This window comes from Poecilia reticulata, chromosome 5 (assembly GCF_904066995.2).
Source record: "Poecilia reticulata chromosome 5, P_reticulata-male-v2, whole genome shotgun sequence".
Classification (NCBI taxonomy): domain Eukaryota; kingdom Metazoa; phylum Chordata; class Actinopteri; order Cyprinodontiformes; family Poeciliidae; genus Poecilia; species Poecilia reticulata.
In genome coordinates, this window is record NC_088834.1 from 30468044 (window position 1) to 30494395 (window position 26352).

At 38.8% G+C, this 26352-nt stretch overlaps 1 protein-coding gene across 3 annotated transcripts in view; it reads left to right on the forward strand.

Annotated features, from left to right (window-relative positions):
• The window catches only part of cntn4 (contactin 4), a 250708-nt gene that overhangs the window by 112504 nt on the left and 111852 nt on the right, over positions 1-26352 (forward strand). For all 3 annotated transcript variants that reach the window (XM_081607459.1, XM_081607460.1, XM_008410160.3), the window contains one exon: positions 17577-17672. In XM_081607459.1, coding sequence (XP_081463585.1) covers positions 17577-17672 — 96 coding nt within the window. The remainder of the gene's footprint in view (positions 1-17576; positions 17673-26352) is intronic.

The following is a 26352-nucleotide window of genomic DNA, read 5'->3' on the forward strand; positions in this document are numbered from 1 at the left end:
TAACAGAGAAACACTTCTGAAACACAGAGTGAACTACGTTCAGTGCTGCACTGGGCTGTCTGGAGAAGTTGAAGGACGATTGTGTGGCAAGTTTTTATGACGAGAACAAACTTCATGTATGATTTTGATTCTTTCTTATTTATAGAAAACACCACAATTGCAAAGTTGTGTTTTTTTTACATAAACAGAAAATTGAAATTTTTGCACACATTTGTAATGGAAATGCATAAAGCTAGCTAACGGTGCCTTTATCCTGTTGAAAGCAAAATACAATCCTAAAACACAACAATGTCGTCAGCAAAGTCAGAGCGTCTGGTTACTGCAGCAGAAGTGGCCTCAGTGTCAAGTTATTGCAACATTTGAGCAGCTTTATGTGAATCCTGTAACAGTAACATGTGTAACATTTGTGATATTGGAGAGTTATTTACTTAAGGCAACACATCTTTCAGTTCAAGTTCCAGTTATACATTGGGATGTTAGAATCAAACAAAAAGATGAATAAAGCATCTACTGAATTCTTAAAACTACAGATGAAATGACATAAGATTTTATTTCCCTTCTCAGACATGTGCCAAAACTATATCCAGTTCCTGTGAGTGTGCTCCAACTCCTTTTTGAAATTCACACCTTTAACACTCAGGCGAGGAGTGAGGCTTCAGCTGCAGCTCTACCTCTCTCTGGTAAAGATCAAAACCTTGAGCTGGTAATGAGCTCTAAGCAAAGCAGGAGTGTGATTTTGACATAAGACTGAGCCTCCTCACACCTCTAACAAGCTAACCGGCAAATGGAGCTGTGGGAGTCAAAGTCGGAGTCGGATAAATCATTGAATATGCATTTCTGTTGTGTTTCAAATCCTGCCAAATCTTTAATCTGACCCTAAGTAGCGCGTTGGGATTGCTGTAAAGTAATAGAACTACTGCACACTCCTTTGAAACGCGATGCAAACACTAGAAGCCATACTGGAACAAGTCAAGCAACAGGTTAATCAGACTAAAAAGGTGATTCAATATTTTTTTCAGTAGTTTTCTGATTTCTGAAAGCCTTTTTTGTTAGACCTGTCAATACTTTTAAGTTCTCCTCAAGACCTGTGATTAGTAGTGTAGAGCCCTGAAAACATGTTACGAACGTGATATTGTTTAATAGGTATATTGATCATATTGGGCAAGCATTTATTTGATTTAGTATTTAATTAGAACAATTCAATTGGTTTATGGCTAAATATGTGCTCAAACTATTTTATTTTTTTATTTCATAAATTTCTGTCATGATAATACCCCTTTAAGAATGTCGCAATGCATGAAAGTTGAAAGTTCATGACCTATGATTATTACAGAGAAAGAGAAAACTACACACGCTGTATGTTCGAACCGTGGATTTTGTTTAATAAAGTTGCACAAAAGCTAATTTGAGTTTCTTTTAAGTTCTTTTTAAGGGTGTAACAGTAGCAATTTAGATGATTCTACAAAAACTAGACATAACACTCAAATACCCCAAGTAAGCTCAGCTCTATTAAAATATGACGATAGTTTATTATTCATTTATTATTATATACTTCAGTTTTCAAAATGGCACAGTTTTCATGTCAAATAAATTCCAAAAAGTTCAAGTGGTGAATAATGGAATCAAGTAAATGCTCTTTCAAGTTTTTGAAACTTTTACTTTTATGAGACCCTGATAAACTAGTCTTGTGCAAAGGAAATATAAAGTAGTGTAAATATGTACTTTTACATTCGGTAGTATGATTTCCATTTTACAAAAACATTTATCCAACCTGATAGGAAACCAGTCAGTTTTCTCAAACCTACAAGTAATTTATATTTTCATATTAACCTTATAGGCTAGCTTCTGAAAAAAAAAACAGTATTGAGATAAAAGTCACAATATACATTAACAGCAAAGCACTCAGAACCTTTCAATTTATTTGTCCAAAAGTGCTGCAAAACATCACAGATTGTTGGACTTGGGCTGTGATTACAGTAGTTTTATCAATCACTGTGCAATTTCAAAAACAGAATAGTTCCAAATTGGATCATTTGGCATCATGCTGTGCAGCAGTGGTCAGCTGCCAAAAACTGGCAGAGTGGATTGATATGTTTCATAATTAACATCGGTTTACCCAACAAATCCACTTAGACAATATGCAAACCCCTGAACCTTAATGCAACAGCAACAATCACTTTAGTACTCAAACTACAGCAGTGTATTAAAAGTATAGTTATAAATGTAAGAGTGTTCTTCTTGGTGATTCTGAATTTCTTTCTTTTCACTTTCTTTTCTTGCCACAGATGATAAAATATTTTCTGTTCCCAATGTTGACCCTTAATTTGAAGAATGGAACCTCTTTTTGTGAGATGAAAAACCAGTTCATAACTTCTCCATCTGCCGTCGTTATTAGCATACGAATAAAGAAAAAAAAAAATTTGTTCAAGTTTTAATAGCTTACTTTGAATAGAAATAAATAACGTTTGCCACTTAACTCTGCTGATCTTACTGCAGTTCCTGTATTTCTCAAAGGAAAGGATTTTAGTTTGTCCTGGTAAGAGGTTTTGTTTTTTTTTTCAGAGATGCCGCTTTCCTTCCACATGCAAAAACATCAGGTAATGTGTTTTTGTAAATTCTAAGTTGAAATTGATTATCTTTATCATGGACGACCTTCGTCTTTATCATGGAAAGACATTTTCAAGAATATTTGCTTATAACATTTGTTCTATTTGGTTTTGATGCAAAGATAAATGCCTAACATGCTTTGAGACGGCTCAGTATTTCAGTATTTCTTTTTCACTAGTCCATAAAAATTGATTATTTTGACTCTACGTGAAGGTCAAATAATAATCTCATTAAATTTGGTCGTTGAATTGATGATGGAATTGTGATTCTATCTCTCTGTCAGATGTGGGAGCCTGTGATTTTTACATTTTTTACAGTTGATCAGTTATCTGCTTCCTGAGTTGGTCATTTAGCTCCTGGTGTCTGGGGATTTCTCCCTGTAGTTTCATTAAGCAGCCATCAGTAATATCTCCGTCTTATTCCAGGTGACCTAAAAAACATTATTGCTGTTGCTCAGATTGGATTCTTTGTGTCTCTTCAGACCAGCACGTTGATCTAATCTTAAGTCATTTCACATTTTTAGATAGCCTATTATTTCTCAGTGTAATTTCTTAAGCAACTTTGTTAAATTTTCCTCCATTTCGGGAGCCAGATGAGCCATAGAGACGCTTTCCTGATGAAACCTTTGAAAAAATAATATTGCTTGGTTAGTGTTTGGTGCTCCGCCACGTCGTCAAGGTTACGCTCAGAACCAGCAGGGACTCGGAACATTCCGTCGCTCCAAACTTTTGATGGATGATGCTACTTTTTTGCAAGGGTTGTGCCTGTCATCCCCCTGAGAGGAGGATAAGTGATTGCCGCTCAATATACACCCAACCTGATGAGTATTTCCAATCGATTCTGTATCAATTATTATGTAAAAGATGTATACTCATATTTTATACTGATGAACAGGCTGTGTTTTTTTTCTACATGGGGTGGCTGTGCTTTGGCTGCAGTGACAAACCTTATTCAGTGTTCCACAAGCCAGAGATGCCAGAAGGTCTGACTCTTAACAAAGAAACAGAGCCTGGCTTGACACATCCAGTGGGAGGGTGTATATATTCAGGTATTGCAGATATACAGTGTCTCATTAGTGTCAGGCAAGTTCACTTTTGGCTGAACACACAAGTGACGATTCCAGATGTAGCCAGAGAGGTCTTTAGAGGGGGTTAGACAGAAACGCCTCATTTAGATGCAAATAAATCCGTTAGATTTCTTTCAGCCGCTCTGATAGCATGGAGCGAACATATTGACTTAGTTAATGAGGCATAAATAGCTTATCGGGTTTTTTCTGGCTTTCACTTTTATCTGCACTGAGCTATCAAAGTATAATAACGCAGCATCGGACGCCATCAGGGTTCCAGTGCAACCTGGAAGTGACTGGGTTCAGATCCCAAGACTTTCCAGACCTGGAGAGGATTGGTCAAATATGAATATGGAAGAATATTTTGTTGCTGCAGCTAATTTTTTTTCCCTATTGTTTTTTGTTGAATCCTTCTTTCTGGACTTCTTTGCTTTTTTCTTTGTGCTTTTCCTTCCTTAGTTTTATGCTTCTTTCTGCCCCTCTGTTCTTCTTTTCCCCTCCGTTTCTCCCTTTTACTCTTCTTACTGTGTTTCTTTGTGTCTTCTGTTCCTTCCTCCATTGTTGTTTTAAAAAAAAATGACTTAAACACTCAAAACAACTCCATGGTGTAACGACAAGGCATTGTGTTTGTTTCCCATATGGACCACTTTAGATCACTTTAAAAGTTTTGCCCTGCTATGATGACCCAACCCACATACAGCTGCTTTTCAGTTGTAATGGAAAATGACCAGAATCATGTATTGTTGACTGAAGCCAAGTATTGAGTAGGTACCAGCGAAAAAAAAACATGAGATTTTGCAATACTTTAAGCCCTTCTATTTTGTAAAAAAAAAAAAAAAAGTCCTGTTGTTTTTTTTGTTTGTTTTTTTTAAAAGTATGTAACTTGTAATTGCGTATTTGTTGAAACTGTCTCTATGTTGTGACAGTGTGGGAGGAAACAATCTATGAAAAAATGTGAGCTCCTCTGCCTTCTCCTAGTGCTGACTAGAAACAACCAATCAGAGCCAGGCGGCAGGTCTTAGTGCTGCCTATCATGGTTGTGTAAATGCTACCACTACAGCTTCTTCCTGATGGCAGATCCTGGTGTAAATGCTCAGGCTAGTTAGCATGGCCACAGATGACGGCGGATAAACAGTTTTCCTGGAATGTTAAGCTGTTTCTCCACCGTTAGCACATTGAGGAGCAAACTGTCCCTACATGATTGGCAGCGCTAAGATCCTCCTTCTCACTCTGGTTGTTGTTGTCTGATTAGTTTAGGTTTTTTTTCAGATTTTGATGGTACCCCAGAAAGGAAGTAGAGGAGCTCAGTCTTTTTACTGTCGCAACATAGTGACACTATTAACTGGTCTAACTGAACTCTGTCTGGCAAAGTTCTGTCTGCTTTGATTCTATAGGTCTGAAGTGGTATTTGGACTGTTGTTTGTAAGAAATGACATTATTTGATCATATTAAACTTTTGATAGTGACTAAAAGAGGCAAAAAGACAAATAACTTATGCACTCACACTCACTACTACACTCCCATTAGAATTATTATAATGAACATCTTTGGTAGAAAGTGAAAACAATCCAAGAAAACTAATACAGTTTGCAGTTTGTCAAAACTTGGTGTGTACATTACCAAAAATGCAACTCTGTACTCTACAGGTCAATGGAAAATCAGGTGATTATTTTTTGGGAAGGCCCAGCTTAAAGAGAAGGAATTCCTAAAGTTGTGTTTCCTCTGGAAATCTACTCACAGATATGCTGATTCAGCTTTAAACCTGTTGGACTTCAGTAGTTCACACTTTGTCGTCTGCCTCATTTATTTTTGGCATCAGATCTGTGTAGCATCGTAAGCAAAAGCCCTAAAATAACCATCCTGATGTGTAAGTTCCGGCACATCAACCCACACACACCTGCGCATGTCATGTATTATTCTGCCGGCGCCACTCGAAGACGTGGAAGCGATCCTTACGGAGCAGCAGGTTGTGATGAATCTGACGGTCACGGTTGGTCAGCCCCGTTGGAGTATGATTAGTGGCCCTGGCATTTGGAAAGCGCATATGTCAGGGATGTGATGATCAGCCTAATCTGGATCATTGTTTGTAATGCCAGCCCAGGTTTGCAATAATTGATGCTAATGGACCTGGATGGGACATCACTTTTACTTATTCCGAGGAAATTATTCATCGTTAGCTGCTTTCCTTCAGAGAATCACAGGGAAGCTTTTTGTATAGAAACAGTCAGAAGCATTCTGGGTGTCTTTGACTGAAAGGACCTGTGTTCTCCATCGAGGCAGGCGTCTTTGCTTTTATGCTTTCTTTTCAACACTTACACATCCGCATGGACTTTGAAAGGCGTTCCTCCGGTCGAGCCCACGCCGTCCACCGTGGACAGACTGAAAGGCATCAGTCTCATTGCAGATGACGCTCTGCTGCTCCCACCAAGCCCACTTCCAACAACAATGCTTTCTTTTGCTCTTTTTTTGGGGCGGCTGAGAGTGGATGGTTAAAGGTGGAAGATGAGGCGATGATGGTGGGAGTCATCGGACACGGCCAACAATTGCGGCGTGCTTTCAACGCGGTGTGGGGGGGGGCAATGAGCGGCTCTAGTGAACTACACATCCCCACTTCATGGCTTTGATCTCAGCCAAAAATGAAACCAAAAAAAGGACGTTTTTGGGGGAGACGGGGGTGATTCAATTCAGAACCTTAGATCTCTCTTGCTTTTGTTGACTTTGTTCTGTTAGCTCATTTTTTGGTAAGGCTTGGGTGCTTTTATCTAACCTTCTGTCGTTTCTTTAGATGAAAGTAAGTGGTGGGGTTAGTACACCCCCCCCCCCACCGCCCAAAATAAGAAAGAAAGCAATTTTTGAGAATCTAAAAAGCCCCTCCTAAAAATAGTACTGTCAAGCCATTTTTTATTACTAACATTGCAAAAACATAATATTTTGTCAAGTATTTTTGGTTGAGTTTCTGGTGCAAATATCTCATTACATTTGACTAAACAAACTTCTAAGTAACTTTTCAGTAAGATGTAGGAGCTTGTTTGAAGTCTATAATTTCTTAGTATTGATGAAAAAGTATTACTTCCACTGGCAGATTGTTTCACTTCTGGGAAAAAATGAGATAATCTCCCAATGGAACAAATACTTTTTCATCAATATGACATAACACCTGTCATGAACATGAAGAAGTCTTTATGAATGTTTATGACTGTTGTCATGAAGTGTCATTCAGTAAATAATGACACTTTTAATGCAAAGTTGCTCTAAAAGTTCCATTGAAAGTCCATTAAAAGTGCCAACTTTGCATGATTTTGTAAATAATGACAATGTAATGCAAGTTGGCATTTAATAGACTTTCAATGCAACTTTTAAAGCAACTTTGCATTAAAAGTGTCATTATTTACTGAATGACACTTCATGACAACAGTCATAAACATTCATAAAGACTTCTTCATGTTTATGACAGATGTTATGCCAGTCTTATGCACACCCCTTCAAATAAAGTGTTACCAGAAATTATTGACTTTAAACAAGCTCATATCTAGGCCTGTCACCATAACAAATTTTGCTGGAGGATAAATCGTCACAGACGTTATTGTGATAAATAATAATATTGTTTTGAGACCATTTTCATGTAATTTAATGGTAAAGACATAATAATGCAAGAACACATTCTCAAAGATCAATAAACTTTAAATTCTATTGAACATTTAACACTGGAACTGGAAGACATTTTAGATATACAAAATGAATTGTATTGAAAACTACAAATGAAATGGATTATGGAGTGCCTGTAAACAAGAATGTCCTTCAGAAAAAGGCTAGTTGAGACAGAAAGACTTTTGTCATTCAGTTTTTGTCAGAGGAGACGAGACAAAACATAAAGTTGAAATTATTGCTCTTTTTTTAAATGATCATGCAATTAATTGATGTATTGCTTATTTCCACAAACCTACTGTATTTTGCTGAAAAGTTACTTATGAATTAGTTTTGTTTAACTTGATGTACTAGGATGTTCCCACTAGAAACTAGACCAAAATAACTTGGTAAAATGTTGTGTTTTTACAGTGAAATTCTTGCCTTGCTGCTTTACTAAAACACCACTAGCAGAAAAGGGACGAAGTTAATTAGAAAATAAAATAAAACAGCAGAGTGGATGAATTAGTGACAAGCTTTCATCAAAGATCTCTGATCAGAAATGCCAGGCAGAGATAAAACCCTCTGCGAGGAGCGAAGTCAATTAGCCTTGCAACAACATTAATCACCTTTGAGCGACAGCTAAGAGATAACGACAAACACTCCTCAAACAAAACTAACCAGAGGAAATGAAAACAAGCCGCTTGATTTGGGCACAGTGGAGCAGACCGCGCGCTCTCACTCCGTTTGGCTGCCCGCTTTTCACAGTCCGGTAAATATAATTAAGAGCGACGGCAGCTTGTCGTGTTAAAAACGACTTGCCAGCAGAGAGTTTATCATCCGCCGTGCGGACCGCGACTTCATCCTGGATGCTCAATTATTCTGCCGAGGGGATGACATGTTCTCCTCCAGAGAGGAGCGCTGATGAACATTAATCAGATGAGTGGATTAACATGTGGAGTGAGAACAGATCCAGACACACCAGGTGGCTTTTTTACTGTTTTTCTTTAGAAGAAAGATTAAAAATGCTGCATTTTGAGTTTTAGTTCTCACTAGACTAACTATGACAGGAGACGTTTAACAGCTACAAAGTAATTGCAGGAAAATGTTAGACTGATGTCAGTAATTGGTGGTTTATCATATAACATGAAGAGGAATTATTACTATTATCATTAGAGTTTCAATGGATCTTCAAAGTCACGTCCATCCTGGACAGATTTCCTAGGTAAAGTAATACAAAAGGGAATGTGAGAGAATTAACTAAAAAATCTAATTAAAAAAAGAAATGGATATGAGTACAAAAATAAAACAGACTTGCACTTAATATTTAGTTTTAAGGTGATGTGATGATTATGACCATATAACTGTATACAGTCTGGTGAAGCCTGTACAGACGGGACCAGACGATTGGCAGTAGGATTTAATAAGCACTGACTTCTTCCTACTCCTTGTTGAACTGGATATGAAAGATTTGTTTTTCATGTTTAAATATTATTCCTATTTGTTTTATGGTTGGATACAGCATGTTGCCAAAGCCAGTTTCTTTAACGATGCGTTTTAGTGACTTACCTTGGCTTGTTGGACAACTGTCGACTCAGCAGTCTTCCAGCGATGGAGGTCTATGTGTAGACTTTCAAAATAAAGCCATTCTTTATTAGTCTTTTGCAATATTATAATTTTTTGAGATTGCGAATGTCATTATGAAAGTATAAATAAATAAAATGTGTGTAATGAATAAATATAGTGAATGATTTGTACATTTTGTATTGAATTAGCAGATTATTTGGCTTTTCCGTGGTATTTTAGCTGAGATGTGTTTGTAAATAGCAGAACAAAGCACACCCATCCTTAACTGGCTCTGTTTTAGTTAAAGCTGTGGTTGCAAAATTTCTAAGTAGCAAAGCGAAGAGCTGCTGAGGCCAGCGATTGGCAAACTAGGGGCCAGACACCCCAGATGGGGGAGCGGCGATGCGGTGCAGCGGCGAGGCGCGTGACCGGGGTCAGAAGCCGTTAAGTTGAGTAAAGCTGCTCCAGGCTGAAACAATAACACAGCAAGAGAGCTTTCAGACCTCCATCGCTGTCTGGTTTCAGGGTACAGACAGCAATGCATAAAAAAACGAAACAAAAAAACAATCAGTCAAACTTGCAGTCAAACTTCCTGTCTTTTTCCTGTTGACGTTACATTTATTTTTAGCTAAATAGGTTTTAATGAAGACTGTTGGCAACATCTCCCTCCTGTCACATTAACACCAGCATTTCTTCCTGCTGCTGCTGATGCTGTGACTCACTTCCCACTGCAGCTGGTGAACACAGCCAACCAGGTAACATCCCCTCCTCCATCCAGCAGCATGAAAACAGAGAGTTGTACCAGAAGGTTGCTCTCTGCTAACCCCGTAGTCCAGTCTGTAGTTTGCTTCCACTCAGCAAAATAACTTGAGGCTTTTTAAAATAAAAAATGTGTGTTTTCTGGTGCCAGAGGTCGGCAGTGGATCAGTAGAGAGAGTTTCTGGAATCGAACCCTGGGCGTCTAATAGCCTCCGACTGTGAGGCAGCAGCTCTACCTCTATGCCACCCACTGCCCCTAACTTGAGTCTTTTATATTTCAGCTGTTCTTTTTTTATGGGGGTGGAATTGCTATCCATAAATACATATTCAATGACAAAACAAGAACTTGGAATTCCTAATCCAAACAGGGTCAAAACTATACGTATAGACCCCAAAATATACATGCTCCACCACTAACATTAAATCAAGTTTTCAAGTTCATTTATATAGCACATTTCAGCAACAAGACTTTACAAAGTGCTTTATTTCATGAAAACATACAAACATCATAAACACATCATACTGTCACCAACTGTGAAACCAGAAACAAACGTGACATTTTGTCAAGTTCCATCATGAAAATCATCAATAACCATCAAATATGTTGATCAGTTATTCTGGGTCAAAAGCAGATCTAATGAGGTGGGGTTTAGCCTTCATTTAAAGGAACTCAGTGTTTTGGCTGTTTTGCATTTTTGTGGAAGTTTGTTCCAGATTTGTGGCACATAGAAGTTGAATGCTGCTTCGTGTTTTTTAATCAGCTGAAGCTGTCTGATTGATTTGGTCTGATTGACCTTGCAGAGACCTTGCAGTACTCTTCAGTAATCAATGCGACTAAAGATAAACACATGTATAAGTTTCTCTAGATCCTGTTACGGCATCATTCCTTTAATCCTAGAAATGTTCTTTAGGTGATAAAAGCCTGACTTTGTAACTGTCGTTATATGACTTTGAAGGTTCAGGTCTGAGTCCATCACCACAAACTGCAATGTTTTCATAGCCATCCTCAACTTCTGGGACAATTTTGTCTCCAGCTGATGACTCTGCTATTTCAGAATTCATTTCAATTTGAACACTTTTTGAGCATTGTCCATACATGTTCAGAACTGCTGAAGTCAGGGCTTCAGCCTCCCATCGTCTCTAACAGCAGCTCTGTTGAAGCTGTTTCAGTCATCTGGCTCACTGATATCCATGTGACATGGGCCTTAATTTTTACATTAAAGAGGCCAAAAGTTTTTTTTTTTTTTTTTTAAAGTTAAACCATCCAAATGTACTTTCTGTCAGTGTTGGTATAAATGTCAATCTTTTTCTTTTCCAAATATGTCTCTTAACTTTAAGTCTAATATACCTGTAATGTATTTGTGAACATTTCAGCGACAAGTATTTCAAACTTCTCTACACGAGAACAACATAGTCCAGTAGCCAATTACAAAACAAGCAATAAACATAATTTTTTTTCAAGATCATCAAACAATATACATCAGATATTTTGATCAATGTTCTAATTTTTTATGAATCAAATGCAGCTCTAAACAGGTGGGTTTTTAGTCTTGATCTAACTGCATAAAAGCTGGATGCTGTATAAATGATGCATTGGTTTGGAAGTGCAAGAAAAATACATAAAATATGGCGATGTAAAAAGTCTGAACTGAACATAGTTGTAGGCCTACCATGATAACAAATTTTCTGTGCATAAAATTGTACCAGAAATTATTGCGATAAACGAATAATTTGAGACCATTTTCAACTAATATAATAACAATGACATAATAATACGAGCACACTAAATAAAAAAACAAAAAATCTTTCATTTCTAAAGAATATTTAACACTTAAACTGGAAAACATTTTAAACAATAAATGAAATTAATTATGAAGTCTCTGTAACCAAAAATGAAAGAAATCAATAGTCATTCAGCTTAGACAGGGAAATCAGGCAAAAGTGGCAGGTAGTGCAGACCAAAATGTTTGCAGCGTTCTTCAAAATGACTTTTCAGTGATATTAAAGGGGAGCATCTCTTTGTCGTGCTCATTTTAATTGATCATGCGATTAACTGATTTATTGCTTATAGTGACAGGCTCACATAGTTTTAGGTAAAACTGAATCAAGTGACAACAAAATGTTGTCTCCTAGAGTCAGACACACCCACTGGACCCTGAAGGCATCAATCTGGCAATAATTCAGAAACATTAAAAAAAAATCTCCCTCCAGTAGGATTTAAATAACTATTAGCTCAGCAGTGAATGAAGCTTAAGAGCAGACTTATGCTTAAATAAATAATTTGAGACTTGCCTGATAATGAAATTTGCCTGTGGCCAATAATGACATATTATCTGACCTCGCAGTACTCTTCATAAATCAGCGAGCCCAATAATTTTACATTTAGATCACTTGGTGCTGAACTAATCAGTAATCTCATTTGAAAGTGGACTGCTGGCAGTTTTTTTTTTGGCGACATGTGAGGTTGCAAGGAGAGGCGCCATGCCCACAGCGCTGCTCACCACATAGAACTTGACAATCCATCCATCCATCCATTTTCTGCCGCTTATCCGGGGTTGGGTCGCGGGGGCAGCAGCCCCAGAAGGGAGGCCCAGACTTCCCTCTCCCAGCCACTTCTTCCAGCTCCTCTGGGGGAATCCCAAGGCGTTCCCAGGCTAGCCGAGAGACATAGTCCCTCCAGCGTGTCCTGGGTCTTCCCGAGGCCTCCTCCGGTGGGACGTGCCCGGAACACCTCACCAGGGAGGCGTCCAGGAGGCATCCTGACCAGGTGCCCGAGCCACCTCAACTGGCTCCTCTCAACGTGGAGGAGCAGCGGCTCTACTCTGAGTCCCTCCCGGATGACCGAGCTTCTCACCCTATCTCTAAGAGAGAGCCCAGCCACCTTGCGGAGAAAACCCATTTTGACCGCATGTATCCGGGATCTTGTTCTTTCGGTCATGACCCAAAGCTCATGACCATAGATGAGGGTGGGAACGTAGATCGACCAGTAAATCGAGAGCTTCGCTTTTTGACTCAGCTCTCTCTTTACCACGACGGACCAGTACAGCGCCCGCTTCACGGCAGACGCTGCCTCAATCCGCCTGTCGATCTCCCGCTCCCTTCTTCTCTCATTCGTGAACAAGACCACCAGATACTTAACTCCTCCACTTGAGGCAGGACGACCCCCTGACCCGGAGAGGCACTCTACCCTTTTCCGGCTCAAGATTTGGAGGCACTGAGCCTCATCCCGGCCGCTTCACACTCGACTGCGAACCGCTCCAGTGAGAGCTGCAGTCACGTTCCGATGAAGCCAACAGGACACATCATCCGCAAAAGCAGAGATGTGATCCTAAGGCCACCAAACGAATCCCTCAACAACTCGTCTGCGCCTAGAAATTCTGTCCATGAAAGTAATGAACAGAATCGGTGACAAAAGGCAGCCTTGGCGGAGTCCAACTATCACCGGAAACGAGCCCGACTTACTGCCGGCAATGCGGACCAAACTCTGACACCGGTCATACAAGGACCTGACAGCCCGTATCAACGAGCCTGGTACCCCATACTCCCGGAGAACCCCCCACAGGGCCCCTCTAAGGAACATGGTCGAACACCTTCTCCAAGTCCACAAAACACATGTAGACTGGTTGGGCGAACTCCCATGCACCCTCCAGGACCCTGCTGAGGGTGTAGAGCTGGTCCAGTGTTCCACGACCAGGACGAAAACCACACTGCTCTTCCTGAATCCAAGGTTCGACTATCCAATGGACCCTCCTCTCCAGGACCCCTGAATAGACCTTACCAGGGAGGCTTAAGAGTGTAACCCCCCTGTAATTGGAGCACACCCTCCGGTCCCCCTTTTTGAACGGGGGGACCACCACCCCAGTTTGCCAATCCAGGGGAACTGCCCCCGATGTCCATGCGATATTGCAGAGTTGCGTGAGCCAACACAACCCTACAACATCCAGAGCCTTAAGGAACTCTGGGCGGATCTCATCCACCCTGCCACCGAGGAGCTTTTTGACCACCTCGGCGACCTCATCCCCAGAGATTGGAGAGCCCAACCCAGAGTCCCCAGGCTCAGCTTCCTCAACAGAAGGCATGTTGGTGGGATTGAGGATGTCTTCGAAGTATTCTGCCCACCGGCCCACAACGTCCCGAGTTGAGGTCAGCAGCAAACCATCTCCACTATAAACAGTGTTGATGCTGCACTGCTTCCCCCTCCTGAGACGCTGGATGTTGGACCAGAATCGCCTCAAAGCCGTACGGAAGTCTTTCTCCATGGCCTCTCACAATACAGAGAACTCGACAATACATAGCATATTGCAGATCCAGGTTAATTGAGGTTAATAAACTCAATTTGGTAGAATATGTATGGATAAATTTGAGGCACTGTGTCACCTGTCTTTGCAGATTAATTAACAAGCTGTCTTCAGGCTTCTTAGTTAAACATAACATTTGCATCCTGGTTGATGTGCTGCAGTAAAATGCATTAGGCTAACAGACAAGAGCTAAAAATAAAAAGCAAGTATCGCTGAAACATTCCCTCTGTACTTTCCAAACATTCACACCCGTTGCATGTTTTTATATTTACAAATAACTTCTATTTTGTTTTTTTAATTATTATTTTAGTAGCTTATAAATGTACATTGAAAAATAATAAGAATAAATAAGAATAGTAATGTACTTTTGTTTTCAGGAACGTTATCACTTATTACAACACATTTTATAGATTAATTACCCTCACATGGACAAAAGACTTTATTTCTGTTAATTATGATCATTATTCCACTTATACTTATTAAAATCATGACATTGAAAATGGGAATATTAAGACCGGTCCTTCCAAGATCCAGACCAAAGCTGAATGTTTGGAACTTGACAAATATTTCAGAAAGTTGCTTTTTGTACACCACAAAATACAAAAATCATCTGACTAGTTGACTTCTGAAGACAAACAGACCATGTTCACACAGCCAACAAATGCAACTCACATTAACTTTTTCATCGCAGACTGAAAGGCCCAATTCTGATCTTTTCACCCCCCAAAAATCAGATTTTTGCCACTTCCATATGTGAAACTAAACCAGATATGTTTCTGACTGTTTCTGATTGTTTTCAAAGCGTCTGCAGTCATTTTTTCTGACTTTTCTGACTTTTAGCTCATTGAAACATTCATCGTAATTCTGCATTAAAAGAAGCCAGATGCGTGAAAATCAGGATGTAAACAATGGCTGAAAATTATGATTATGAAATTATTAAAGAAATCTGTGTCACTGAAGCACATCACGCCACAATCCCACCACACTGAGCTATGACTTCACATCCAAACAGACATCTCTACAGAAGTTGCGGTCAGCGCTCCACAAAATACCAGTGTTAGTTGTGCTTTCTCTTTCTTAGCTTACTTTGTCTTGTTATGATCTTGTGATGGTTCTGTTGCCTCTCACTGCTGAATGAACTTTAAAATGGATCCATAAACAGTGGCGTTCTCCTGTGCATGCGGGCCGCTTTGGTGTCATAAACCGTTCACACAGACACCGCGCTGCAGTCAGGTTTAATTAGTACTAGTAGTATTAACAACCACGGGGGAAAAAAATGGAATTGAGGATCAAGACCTGCTGTGTGAATATAGCGATAGTAAACAGGATTTTATTTAAGTGTATGATGTTAACGGAGGTTAAGTATTTAGATTATTTTTTGTAAAAAAAAAAAAAAAGAAAATATTGATTTTTTTGCATTAATGTTTATTTTAACAAAGTAGGACAAAATATTACAAAGCTCAGGTTTTTGTGCAGCACTGTAAAATATCTTTACATTGTTAAAAACAGTCCCGATTGAAGGAGGCCTGTTTGGGCCTTCATGTAACTCTGGTGGTTACATTTGCTGAGCTCAACGCGCGTCCACCCAAAGTGTTTCTGACCTGCTGCTGCCATCAATTGTCAAAAGAAAATTAGTTCAGTTTAACAGCACTTTGGGTATCAGGACCATGGCGGGAACAGCTCTGTAATGTTCAGAGCTGGTGGGCGTGATGAATGAAAGGTAACCTGATTACCAGCGGAGCTATTAAAATCTCTCATGTGTGACTTGCCTCAGCAGCCATCTCTGCTTAGCAGAGAGGCGGCAGATTGCTGTTTGGCTCATATTAGTGGGTGTGTGTCACTATTGATTTCCATGTGTTTTTTTTCTCCATGTGTTTTGCTCACGCTGGGCTCAGATTTATTATTCATACAGTCGCTGAGGCAGGGAACGGGCCGCAGCGTCGGTCCGCTCCACATTTTACACCCTCCCTCCTTGCTCAAATGTTTCTCTTCACTCTGAGCTACCTGACAGGTTCAAATTGTGTTTTCTCTGTTACATGCTGTCCATATTTCCATCTGAATAATTACAGAGGCGAGGCATTACATACTGCTCACATCGGGTAAGAACTATAGAGAGGATGTTCTGGCATCGGGGAGCATCTAAAGTGCCTGTAGGCAAACAATAAGTGCCAGTCTGTCCATTCGTTTTAATGAGCCTTTTCAGTTTGTGCTTATATTGTTAAAACACTGGCCATCTGAGGGAAATAAAATCCTGCAAATGGTGCAGAACTCTGCTTTAAATGAAGTGGAAACACAAAATGCGGCAAAAGTGCAGGTTCCGCCCAAGCTGTTTTTAAAATGACATCATCGCATCACAAACTCTTCCTCTGTGATTGGATTGGACGGTTGAAGGATTAACTAATTGCTCCTCCCTGACTGATGAACATAGTGAGCCTCAAACCCGTATGCCTGAGAAAAAATCAGAAAGATGGGAAAAAATAAATTTAATAAGAAGAGCAGTCACAACAGGATTAATATTTAACGCACATTGAGACGCCTTCAGTTTCACTTAAATTTATGTAGTTCAGGGGGAGAACGGTAGAAAATGCTTCTAGTCAGTGACTGTGGTTGGGCAAGAGTGATTTAATTAGCTATCAAAAAATATCAATAATTATAATAAATCAATCTATTAACAAAACAAAGTTTGTTAACAACATTATAAATAAAATATGGTCTTTTTGTGAAAACTAACAAGTTGGGGCACCATAATGTCAGGAATCATTAGTGACCAACTCTGCCGTCTTCAGGTGTTTTTCAGTGGATCCCAGGGAGGAGGCGTTAGAGCAGTTTGTGCTCTGGTGTTCCCAGACATATATGGAAACATGCATAGATAAATAAAAATCAACTTCTCTCCAAAATACAAGTAATTTACCTGCTCAACAATATATTACCGTCTTTAGAAAAAATAAAGAATCATTTGTGTCTACCTGAGATTTTTCATTGGAAGATTTTCATTCCATAAACAGTGGTGTCCAAAATAATTTTGCCTTAATTAAAAATAAAAATTCACAGACAATGTTTTAGATATGTTTAAACAGATTTTCTAAGTAGGATTTGAGCTGCCCAGCCGTGACACCACCACCTGATCCGTTTTCCATAAGACCTTCAGTTATTCCCGTGTCTCTGCAGATGTCTCTGTTGGCTCCCAATTTGTCTCACTTCTGATCCTTTTGGAATCCCTGCAGTGAGTCTGGAATATTGGATAAGAGGACAATATGACCTACGGCAACACCAGCGGCTCTCTACAACCCCCAGAATTTTTCATTTGCCTCCACTGAAGGCTCACTTATAAACACCTCAATCACCAGCAGAAAACAAAAAAAAACTTCTCAATATCGTCATTTTTTGCTGTGTGAAGCTGCAGCTGTTAGAAAATCAGTTTCTCTCTTCCAGCTGGAGAACTAGAACAAAAAATTGTTAGAGCGTGTGTTGGCTCTGAGATCAAAGCATATCAGTGTGTTGGAGTGGTGTGACAATACTGGTATGAATACACCTGCAAGATGTTGTGTATTGAGACTTCCAATAAAGGTCAAAATGATGTTTCAAAGTTATTGAGCTCTTTCTTGATGGGCTGTTTTTCTTAACTGCTGTTAATTTTTATTATTGTTATTTTTCAGACTTGGAGAACTTCAAGACTCACAGAAGAAGTTCTGTCTCAGTACGGGAAGGTCAAGGAGTGGTTCTGCTGTGTGGACCTCCCCCTCATTCTGGAGGTAAAATTCTCTGTTTTCATCAGTTAAACAGAAACAACTCATTCCCTCTGAGAAAAAACTCACCTGAACCAACTTGTTTCTATTGAGACATAGGAAATCAAAAGGTCAAGAAGCATTTATATTTATATATGTGCTGTATATCTTTTTCCTGTATCGACAAACATAAGTTTGGTTTTGAAGGTTGTGGGCAAAACGGTGTACATCATAAAAAAGAGCTTTTTTCTGAACTATTTGTGTGATATTTTTACAGTTATTGGCCCTGAAAAGTATTCATACTGTGTTAAAATACATGGTTTCCCCTTAGCAATTCAAGTGAAAACAAATTACAAAACACTATATAAACAGCAGAGATGCACCATGTTGTATATCTTGGCATTGTTCTGATATCAAGTAAAAAGGAGAAATTTTGAATTATTATGTTAAACTCTACAGTAGAATTTGAGTTTATAAGTGTCTATAAAATGCTAACATTTTAACATGAAAAACTGTAAAAGGAAGCAAATTTTTCGTCACAATCTAACGGAACGTTTTCTGAATAGAAGGACCACATATTGACAAAGCCGACCTGTGGAGGGCTGATACACTCCTGCCAACTCCTACAAGCAAATGCTGCAGTATAATTCAGTTGCACAATTATACAACTGTGTTATTGCAGTTTATACTGTTTTTCTATCAGATGTTTTATTTCTGTTAGTGTTAAGAATTAATGTCACATTAAAAGTGGCAAAAGTTCAGAAATGAGTGTTGACTTTCCAGACCTCCTTTAAACATTAAGAAAATTACAACACAGAACAGAAATGACCTCTGAGTTTCTTTTCAGATCTTCTGTTGCTCACTAAAAACACATTTTCCCCCCATTATGTTGTTTTGATCAGGCCTGTCGAGTGTCGCCGTCTGGAGTCTAACGCGTAATTTGCCTTGATTAGAACGGTTTAGCTCATTTTCTGGCAGTGGAATGAAAACGTTTTTCTTCCCTGCAGTATGTATTCATCATTGTTTAGTCCCAAGCTAAAGGCAGACATTGCCTGAATCAAATAATACGATGCAAGGTATTTGCTTTCTCTCCGAGAGATAAATGAGAAGATCAATACCAGTTTGGGTTAGCGCAACATAAAATAACTAGGGAGCAAAGCAGGCTTTGTTTCACATTTAAAGTCTATGAAATATTCAAAGACATTTAGTGTGTGTTGTATCATTTATTCCTTAGTATAAACCTAAATGTTTGATGTAAGCAGGGTGAACTTACAGGAAGAATTATAAAATAAGATGGGAGATATAAATCTTTTACATTTGATCAGGGTTGCTTCAAATAAGAACCTAATATCCATTTAATGTAACATATTGGTTTTAAGTTCTTTCCCAAGATGTTTCATACAGAATAAATCATAGTAGTGTTAAAATCTGTGCAAACATTTACTACTAATCTGGATTTAAGTAAGAATGCTGACCACTGGATCAGCATCAAGAACCTGTGTGTTCAGGGTATTTTCGTCTTTATTAGCATTTAGACATTATATCTGTTTTTTTTTGTTTTTTGTTTTTTTTATGTAATTCTAAGAGAAAGAGTCAACAATGGGTGCAGATTCTTACAGCACAGAGGTTCTTAACCTTTTTTCCCTGGGGCCCATTTACATATTAACCATCTATTGGTTTACCAAACTGACCTGATTTTTGTTCTATATAAAAATCAAATCCATGTGTCGTTTACCATCAAAAACAAAGAATAGAATTACATCATAATGTGATAATCACAAGGAGATTTATTTATTATTTGGATGCAAACTTGCACATAAAATAACTTTCTGAACAGACCAGTTCAGAAAGTTGAACAGATCAAACTGCAACAAGAGTATAATTAAAGACTCTTTTGGGCCTTTAACAATTATACCACGGTGCATTAGAGCCAATGTAAATAGAGAAAAAGGAAGTTAATATTTCTGCCATTATTTTTCTAGAAAAATTCTGAAATTAATCTCAGAATTTCTGTGTTTTTTCAAGAACATTTTTGACTTCGAGTTCATACAATTTTCTAAGGTTTTTGGTGGAAATATACTCCTTTTTCTGTATCTAATATTTGTCGTGCCATCAAGATAACTGAAGACTCAAAAGCCTAGGGAAATGTAATAATTGGCAACATGAAATTATGTGCTCAAAAATAAATACATTAACCCTTTCATGGATGAATTATGATCCTTTTTGTCAGGACTTTTATTTTCAACTTTTTTTATGTGTAATTTATTTTTTATTTTTTAGGTGATCAATTGTAATTTTCTCCAAATACAAAGTTGTTATTTGAAAAATACATCAGTAGTATTATTCTTTAGGGGTTTCTTGATGTCACAATATTTTTTTTACCTGCAAGAGTCATCTACAGTAGAAGGAGGCACAGGGTCGGTTGGCATGCTTTTTTGTATGTTGGCCATATTGGATTTAACAAAAAATAATTTCTTGCATTTGCATCTTATGGCCAGTAGATGATAGTATATTTTATGATGCATTAGTGTCCACTTCAGTGGTCTGTGTGCATTTATAGCAAAAAAATCCACAAGGAGCACAAGAAAATGGCTTTTAAATAGCTGTCCACTGTAGTGACAGATTGCATGAAAGGGTCAAAAGAAATATTTTTTAAATTAAATGTATTGAAAAAAATTATTAAAATTAAAGTGCAAATGAAAATATAGCCTTATAATTTGCTAATTAATTTGAAAACAACTTCAACAGCAAGAACCAGAAGATACCCTCCATATATGTGACAGATAAATAACAGTCACAACAGTTTATCTTTTGACGAGCTACTACTATATTTTTTTATTCTCCTCCTAATGAGAAGCTTGGGCCTCTCAGATACAATCAGATCCAGTCTGAATGCAGTGGAGAAAAGGCTCACTGTCAGAGAGCCTCCAGCAGCTCTGAGCGTTTTGGGATTTGGTGTTTGTTGTACCCGTAATGGAGAATCCTGATTCACTCGGGTCTGTGGATGTGAATGGAAAGAAGAGTTTCTCAGCCCTCAGCACTAGACATTGAAAGGTTTCCGTACATCCGTCTGATGTAGCCTACAGCCGAGCTTGTTCTTCTTCTTTTTAGAGCTTGTTAAACAACTGACTGGCACATTACTGCCACCAAGTTGTGGGAACCTGTATTGTAACTGAGTGCCTGAATTATGACGGCAATATCTCTGGTTTCTGTAAACTTTATCATACCACGGCCCATAGGTAAAAACATCTTGCAGACCTCTAGGGGCCGCCGTGGCAGCCAAAATGTGGATCTCGGTCCTATGGTTTACAATGGCTGGTTTAGCACACATAAAGGCAGAAAAGTATTTTGGTCAATTTTTTTGTACGTTTTTCAGTTTATGAGTTTTTGTTTCCAAATCTCAAGGTAAGTTCTATTCTTCTTTCTTTTCAACGCTAATTTTACGGTTGATATACAAAAGCAGGGAAATATAAAATTCTGGAGCTGATTTCTGAAGGAGTTCCAAACGTGATTTCCACAGCAAAAGTGGCATCGCTACGCCAAGTCATGTGACTGAATACATCCTTTCCATGTAGTTGAACATAATGATCCGCAGACATCATGTTCACAAAATCATAGACAAAGGAAGCTAATACAAAAGGTAATTTTTGTGGAGCATTGACTGCAACTTCTATAGAGAAATCTGTTTGGATGCATAGTCTGAGCCAAGAGTGGCTTCTGCCTGCTTCTGGTGCAGAGTTACATCAATGACATAAAAGTTCAATAAAATCCAACATGACTGTTCAAACTGCAGACTCTTTAAAAACTACTGGATATGTGTCCGACTTCGTACCACATGTGGAAGTGGCACAGATCAGACTTTTTTGCAGATAAAAAGATTTAAAGTCCCGTAAAAATGTCAGATATGTGTCGCATTTCAGCAAAAACTTTGGATTTGAGTTGCACTGCCTGCTGTGTCAATAAAGCCTAAAAACTAATACAACAAATATTATCTACAACAACAGCATATGTCCCTTCCTGGCTTGGTCTCTAGAACTACTTCCTGCTAGAGGTATTTTGATTACATTCTCCAAGCTGATGGCCTCCCAACAGACAGAAGTGTTTCATGGACCGCTCTCCTGCTGTGAAAATGCTGCGTACCTGGAATTGATTGAGTCTTAATTACCTAAATCTAATCCTTTCAGGGTTTACCTGGTGAAAGCTTTAAAAGCCTGAGGGTAACCTGGATCTTTTTTCTTTTAACGCTCTTTGTCTTTGTTTGATGTCTGTACAGTAAAGGTTGCTGCACTGACTGCCTTCAGATCTGCCAATTTGTGCTGAAGTAATCCAATTAGTCTTTGCCTTTTAGGGCCAACAGGGAAATAATGACAACACGTCAGGCGCCCTCAGGCTTGTGAAAAGCCATCTTAAGACAGTTGTCTTCACACTAATAAACAGAGCTGATGCAGGTTGTCAATTACAAGTTTGTTTTAGAGAGTCAGTGTACACATCTTGGATGTAACAGGTCTTCTGGCTAAAGCCGCAAAAGTGCCTCTGTCACTCTTCATGTCAGGTTTTTTCACTTGTTGTAAGCAATAACTTTCATTCTTATTGCTTAAATGTTTGCCTGAGTAAAAATGTGTCTTTTAGTGTATACTAAAAATGTCAGTATACAAGAATGTATCTTTGTTTTTTAACGCATCTAATCGGCCAATCAAAAAAAGAGAAAAAAAAAAACATTAAAAAGAGAGAGATTCGTCGCTCTTAGTCCACACAGGATGGCCAAACTGTTAGCATCCAAAGAGCATCAGCTTATCCAGACGGGTAAAACTGAAATCACTGTTCAAATGAAGAGTTAGGACTTGGCACTTCTCATTTTCCTGGATTGTTGAAAAATGTTCCACCAATGATCTGCTTGTCCAGACAGGTTTAACATGTGACAAAAAAAAGGCTGATTAAAAACGCAAAGCACAGTTGGATGGCCAGATGTTATGCATTTTAAAGGTATGTTTAGCAGAGATTTTAGCAAAACTATTTCAATATCTAAATTCCATGTTAGTTTTCCTTAAACATGCATAAGAATTCTCCAAATTTTTAAAAAATGTTCAAGTTTATCTCTGTATCTTTGCAGATATGTAGCAAACCTGAACCTATGATTATGCTTTAAATGGTTTATCTCTGAGAGGAAAAGGTCAATTATATCTAGTGAGTAAGTAGCAGTTCGTGGTTCCATCTGTAAACTTCAAAATGTTAAGTAAGAAAAAGTGAAGTTGTTAAATTGTCATTGAAAACCAGTCCGTACACAATGTAGTGATAACTGTATGTTTTATCAATCAATTACCAATTATGGTCATCTGTTAATCAGTGTTATTACAGAGTTTTACTACTTTCTAAGCTCTGCAATACATTGTTTGTTTATTTGTTTGTTTTAAGATTTCTTACATAATGACATGAAGTAAAAAAAAACTATAGAAAGAAAGAAATAAAAAAATATATCCAAATGAATAAAATATCATTAGTTTGCAATAGTAGGCATGATGGAGCACAGAGGAGAGGTTGGGGCTCGAACCCCAGTGGCCAACCCTGGAGCAGACAGACAGCCCAAAGGATGGAAGCTGATGTTATAATCACTGATAATAATCATAGTTATAATATTAATAACAGTGCATAAAAATCATAATAATGATAACAATAATGATAACTGTGATAATGATATCAATAATGATCATGATAATAATCAAAAAACAAAACAAAAAATTATAATGAAATAGCAACTGGAATGGCATAAATAGTAAGACACTGCATAAGTGACCAGTTGTGTTCAAAACCCACAAAGCAAATGCTAAAGATGATTCACAACATAAATGATCCTTCAATATATAGGTGACATATTTTGATGAATGATATGATTAGAAGCAGTGTGTTGGTCTGCAGTGAAAGAAGCAGGGCTCCCTCAGTGGGGAAGCTGCTTCATGCTCTGCTTGGGACATAAATTCAGGAAGCAGCTCTGCCATCAATTTTCAATTCTGCTCTTTTTTTTACTGCATGGCTGTTTGGTCCATCAGAAGATATGCAATGGCATGTCAGTGCCTGCAAATAAATTCAATGAAACAAGATAACCAATGAGTTAAAGGCCAAACACAGAGACTGTGCATGCAGGAAGTGGATGAATGTATAAAGTGACTGCCGAGAGGGGAAAATATTATAACAAAATGTGAAGATTGTTTTTTGCCCACTAAATATACTTTTATAGGCATTTGATCTTTTAAAAGAAGGATTTGCCATCTAGAAAAAAGTTTTTTAGTTCTGTGTGACCGAGTGTCTTACATTGTTCTTTAGAAAGGTAACATCAATTCTAATCTTATACATATATAGAAATCATTAGACAGCTTCTGTCTCTTGTGACATTTAGTAAAGCAGTCATGCACCGAAATTAGAATTCACAGATCAGAAAACTGAAAAAAAGTTAGACTTTGGTGTCTAAAACTGTTATATTCTACCTTACAGTATTGCTCCTTTTGTAAAACTCCTTAGACCTAAACGGAGACCGAGCTCAGTGTGGCATCGACTTCCTGACAGTTTGTAAAAACTGTCCCACAGGAAGACACCATTACATTTTAATTAAATTTTCCAAGTGGGTGGAACACCCATGGAAAACCTTTGTACTTCCCCATCCACCGCCATATGGCTACAGACCTCCCTATATAGTAGTGGGAATCTCAGTACGTACTGAAGGCTGTGCTTGGCTTCCACCTGCCAGAGGCCGCTCCCTGAGGACACATTATGCATGGCAGACAGCTGTCCTGCCTGGTGCATGCACCATGAGCCTGTCCATGCAGAAAGACGTGTTCGGTCAGAAGGACAAACTTGCGAGTGGGCGAGATGTTAGTAGGAAGGGCAAGATTTAAAGTGAATGTAGATTGATGGAAATGAGCTAACTTGGTGCCGGGAAACTGCAAATCCATGAAATATGATGCTATGGTTTAGGTTGCTATCACTGTGTTCAGTGAATATATTGGTTAAACTGTTTCCCCTGTGGAGGATGTTTAGCATGTTTGATGCTGCCTGTTGGGTATAGTGCATGTCAGCTGGGATGAAAGAAGCAAATTTAACAAAGCTCTGCTGCTTTAGGAATAGTTGCATTACATTTGCAAGCACCTTCTCATTTTTAAATGTTTTTGTCATGGTCGGGGAAGGCGGAGGTGGGGAAGAACCAAAATGACAATTTATTCTTCAGCAAAACATGAATTGACTAAAAACATTACAGTCACCAACCCAGGAATGAGACAGACAGGAGAATCCTGCAAAGGGCAACAACAAGGGTGGAACTGAAATACATGACAAAATCCTGCAACAGCTAAAATCCCACTGCACTCCATTTCATAAAAAAGGAAGTTGCGCTCAATGTCTTCTTCAGAGGTTTTTGTGTCATTTCCTTCCATGGTTCTTAGTGCAGCGCCACCACAGGCGAGGAGGGGAACAGGTTTTTCAAATATTTTGGTTGGTTTGATACAGAGCAGTGTGAAAGCAAACCACAGCAGCTGAAAATGTAACAATTGTTGCAATTTTGTTCCCAATCAAACCAAGACGGGCTGCACAGTGGCGCAGTTGGTAGAGCTGTTGCCTTGCAGCAAGAAGGTTCTGGGTTCGATTCCCGGCCCCGGTCTTTCTGCATGGAGTTTGTATGTTCTCCCTGTGCACCGGGTACTCCGGTTTCCTCCCACAGTCCAAAAACATGACTGTCAGGTTAATTGGCCTCTCCAAATTTCCCCTAGGTGTGGGTGTGTGTGCATGTGTGTGTGTGTGTGCATGTGTGTGTGTGTGTGCATGTGTGTGTGTCCTGTGTGTCTCTGTGTTGCCCTGTGACAGACTGGCGACCTGTCCAGGGTGACCCCACCTCTCGCCCAGTACGCTAGCTGGAGATGGGCACCAGCAACCCTCCTGACCCCACTGAGGGACAATGGTGTTAGAAAATGGATGGATGGATCAAATCAAGACTACTGGACGGTCAGGTGTGAAAACACCCTTTGATAATGAATCTACATGTCACTGAAATAGAGGCAGCTGGTTGAAAGATGTGATAGTGGCATAAGAGACGTTGCACCATCTTTAATGAAACGACAGACAGTAACAATCAAATCACACCTTTTCACACTTTTTCACATTAGCTGGTTGTGTATGAATGTGTGCAAATGTGTCACATGTTTTCAATATTGGTGTTTGTATCCTCCTTGTTACTCAATCCCATAATGCAGATGTTGTTGGCAACTTCTGGATTGAAATCTAAAACTGAAACATGCACCAATTTGAAAATGTGTGTGAGGTTTTAGTGCTGAGCAGGATTTTAAAACGTAGACCTTCTGAAAATAGAAAAGGTTTTCTCTTAGAGCTTCCTTCGCATAACGGTGACAGTCTGAATTCTCTGAGGACCCATATGGTTGCCCAGGTTTAATCCCGCTGTTTTTTTAATGGCGCTGTGTGTGTCGTTGATTCATTTTTATTTTTTTATTTTTCATCGGGGATTTCTTTGCTTTTAATCTGATTAGCACATGACACATTTCACCGTCTGCATGAGTAATCTCCTTGCACAATCCCATATTCAGTCCCAGCCCCCCTTTCTCATCTGTCTGAGGACTCCAACTCTCTGAAATATTGCCACATGTTACCGTCACACCAGCCTCGCTAACAGATACTGTTCTGCAAACTCCATCATGGCGTTTGAAGTTAC